General features: G+C 70.7%; 2 protein-coding genes across 2 annotated transcripts in view; one reads left to right on the top strand and one right to left on the bottom strand.

Moving 5' to 3' along the window:
- Nucleotides 1–2,071, top strand: part of EMIHUDRAFT_448790 (hypothetical protein) — a gene marked incomplete at its 5' end in the record, with an annotated part of 2,774 nt that extends 703 nt beyond the window's left edge. Inside the window, 5 exons of the mRNA XM_005793785.1 lie at nucleotides 431–621; nucleotides 830–1,001; nucleotides 1,172–1,503; nucleotides 1,592–1,628; nucleotides 1,732–2,071. Of these exons, the coding sequence (XP_005793842.1) occupies nucleotides 431–621; nucleotides 830–1,001; nucleotides 1,172–1,503; nucleotides 1,592–1,628; nucleotides 1,732–1,850 (851 nt within the window). The 3' untranslated portion in view covers nucleotides 1,851–2,071. The remainder of the gene's footprint in view (nucleotides 1–430; nucleotides 622–829; nucleotides 1,002–1,171; nucleotides 1,504–1,591; nucleotides 1,629–1,731) is intronic.
- A 197-nt stretch (nucleotides 2,072–2,268) lies between these two features.
- Nucleotides 2,269–3,113, bottom strand: part of EMIHUDRAFT_97619 (hypothetical protein) — a gene marked incomplete at both ends in the record, with an annotated part of 2,127 nt that continues 1,282 nt past the window's right edge. The window contains 3 exons of the mRNA XM_005793784.1: nucleotides 2,269–2,528; nucleotides 2,667–2,910; nucleotides 2,979–2,992. Coding sequence (XP_005793841.1) covers nucleotides 2,269–2,528; nucleotides 2,667–2,910; nucleotides 2,979–2,992 — 518 coding nt within the window. The remainder of the gene's footprint in view (nucleotides 2,529–2,666; nucleotides 2,911–2,978; nucleotides 2,993–3,113) is intronic.

Below are 3,113 nucleotides of genomic sequence, written 5' to 3'. Positions count from 1 at the left end.
GGCCGCCGCCGCCTGGAAACAAGGCGGCGGCGGCCAAGGCGGCGGCGGCGGCAAAACCCCATGCGGGGAAAGCGGGCCACGCCGGGCCGGGGGGCTTCGCCCCCCCCCCCCCCCCCCAAGGCTTGCGGCGCGCCTCTCGCCTCCCCACCGCCGTTCCGTCCCCCCCGCAGGCGTGCAGCGGCAAAGAAGAGTACCGCGTCGCCAGAGGCGGACGAGGCGGCGGCGGCGGCGGGCCGCAGCGAGCGCACCCGCGCACTCGCGACCGAGCGGCGGCAGCGCGAGGCGGAGAAGGCGCTGCTGCTCGCCGAGGCTCGCGCAGACCGCGCGCACAGGCAGGCGCGCAGGCCGTTTGCACCGCCCGAGGCCGCACCGCCCGAGAAGGCCGCGCCAGCTCCGTCCGTGCCGCCGCCGGGAGGCGGTGCAGCTAGAGGGCTTGGCGGCGGCGGCAGCGAGGTTGCGGCAGACGAGGGCGGCGCCGATGCGGCTGGCGGTTGGTCGGCGCTGCACAGCTTGCCCCCGAGCAGCGACGCGTCTGCCCGGCGGGAGCGTTTCTCTGTCCGTCTGCCCGCGGGAGGCGTCGTGCAGGCGGCGTGGCAGGGCGGGAGACCGCCCGTCTGGGCGGTGCTCGGCTTGGCTCGCGGCGGTCCTCAAGCTGTGAACGGCGCCTCGTCACACCTCCGGCTGCGGACAGGTGCTCGGCTGGCTCGCGGCGGTCCTCAAGCTGTGAACGGCGCCTCGTCACACCTCCGGCTGCGGACAGGTGCTCGGCTGGCTCGCGGCGGTCCTCAAGCTGTGAACGGCGCCTCGTCACACCTCCGGCTGCGGACAGGTGCTCGGCTGGCTCGCGGCGGTCCTCAAGCTCGACGTCGACGAGCTCATCGGCAAGTACGCCCTCGTGGACCGCTCCTCGCTGCCGCCGCGCGAGCTCGAGGACGAGGCAGCCACGCTGCGGGCGGCCGGACTCGCCGCCGGAGCGACGCTGCTGCTGCAGCCGAGGGCGGGTGGGGCGCCTATGCGGGGCGGCGCGGCGCGGCGCGTGCCGCCACGGCGCGCGCGCAAGAGCGAGGCGCCGCCCCCGTCTCGGAGATGAGGCTGAGAACGGCGCCTCTTCACACCTCCGGCTGTGAACAGGCGCCCGTCTCGGAGATGAGGCTGCCGTCCGGGCCTCGAGGCGAGATGGAGACGGTCGGCCGGCTGTGCGGTTCGTACACCTTCGCCGACGAGGCCTTCCGCAAGGCAGGGATGCTCGTGCTGCTGCATGGCCCGTCGGCGAGCTCGCGCGCCCTCGCACACGATCTGCAGGCGAGGCTGCACTTCCTCTCGCTCGCGTTCGTGCCAGCTTCGGTCCGCCGCCTCGCCGCCGCCGCAGGCAGCGGCGAAGGGGAGGACGACGCGGGAGACGCCGGCTACAGCGCCTTCGGCGGCGACTCGCTCGAGGCGGGTGCCGAGGAGCTACACATCGTGATGCGCTTCCTGCAGGCGCAGCAGCCGGCGCTGCGGGCAGTGTCCACGACACGCCCATGACGTGTCCGGGACATGTCCTGCAGGCAGACGAACACGTGGCGGTGCTGCGGGCGCGCATGTACCACAGGCAACACTTGGCCGGAGGGAGGCACGGGTTGAGGCTCGTCGACGGCGCGGGCCATTCCTTTGGCGCGGGCGGCGAGGGCGGCGGCGGCGGCGGCGGCCAAGGCGCGGGCGGCAGCGGTCCCGAGATGGTTGCCTCCATAGTCAACGACTGGCTCGAGGGAGCGAGGCGCCTCAACGAGCAAGCTGCGTCGGAGGAGGACGGCGACAACCTCGGCGGCGACAAGCAGGCGGACGACGACGACCTCGCGTTCTACTTTTGAGCTTGTTTTCGCCCCTGGCACACGCCACACCCCGAACCGGCGGCGAACCCCGTGCCCCGCTCGAGAGCCTGAAACGCTCGCTCGAGAACGGCGAACGCGGGAACGGGGACGCACAGTGAGATAGTCGATCTAGAGTCCGACCGGCGAGCGATAGGCAGACACAGCATCAAGTGGGTTTTATTTCTGACTGTCTCGTGTCTGTTTTAACATCTGTCATCTCGACATGCGGGGCAAGACACGACGACTCCACGGTGATCGGTGTGGGCGTGTCAGGCAAAAGGCGCGCGGAAGCCCAAGCCGAAGCTGCAAGCACGGGCCGCGGGGCGGCGGCAACCGCGACAACGCCGGCATCTTCTTCCACAACCGAATCTCTGCCGGCCGTGTGCCTCGCGCGCGGGCGCGACCCGAGCTCGCTGCCTCACTGCGCCGCGGCCGCCGCCGCCTCCTGCAGCTCGACTTTGGCCGCGCGCGCTGCCTGCTGCTCGCGCTGCTGCAGGTTCTGTGCGAGGACGTAGGAGCGGAAGGAGAGGCCCTTTGTCCTCTCGATGACTTGCTGGTACACGTCGGGCGGCTGGGCGCCGAGGATGACGTGGCTAGACTTTGAGTCGATCTTTGCGTTGAGCTGCGCGTCCGAGACCATCTTGACGATCCACTTTTCGGCGGCGATCCGCTCCATGCCTGCGCGGTGGGTGCGCAGACATGAGGGCGGGAAGAGGGCACTGTGGGCAGTCTCCAGGGCACCGCGTGAGTACGAGGGGCTGCGAGAGGCAGTGAGTACGGCGGAGTGCGTGTCCTCTCGAGCGCTGGCTGGAGTACGAGAGGGCGTGTGTGCGGATCTAGGGCGGCGTGTGCCAAGCTTCTGCGCGAGGGAGCCGAGGTCGATCCGCTCGTGGATGCGGCAGTAGCCCTCGAAGAGGTGGAGGCGCGCGTACTTGACAAAGTCGCCCTCGGCGTTGCAGAGGAAGAAGTCGGAGTCGAGCGTCGCCGCGCACGCCGCCAGCCGCTCCTGCGCGCTCTCAAAGTTTGCGCTGCCGTAGAGGTCGTCCAGAAAGGACGTGACCTGCGGGTCCGAGTAGGGTGGAGGAAGTGTCTCGGGAGTGTCTCGGAAGTGTTCAGAAAGGACGTGACCTGCGGCGGCTCGGCTGGGTGGGTGGGCGGCGAGTGTGTGTAGGCAGGGGGGGGGGGGGGGAGTTATCCCCGCCCCTTCTCTGCCCTGGGGTGGGGACGACCCCTACAAACAACTATCGGAGCAAGGGTGGGGAA

This window comes from Emiliania huxleyi (genome assembly GCF_000372725.1).
Source record: "Emiliania huxleyi CCMP1516 unplaced genomic scaffold EMIHUscaffold_10, whole genome shotgun sequence".
NCBI classification, from domain to species: Eukaryota; Haptophyta; order Isochrysidales; family Noelaerhabdaceae; genus Emiliania; species Emiliania huxleyi.
Note: the sequence above shows the minus strand (reverse complement) of the source record. Positions and strands in the feature narration are given on the sequence as shown.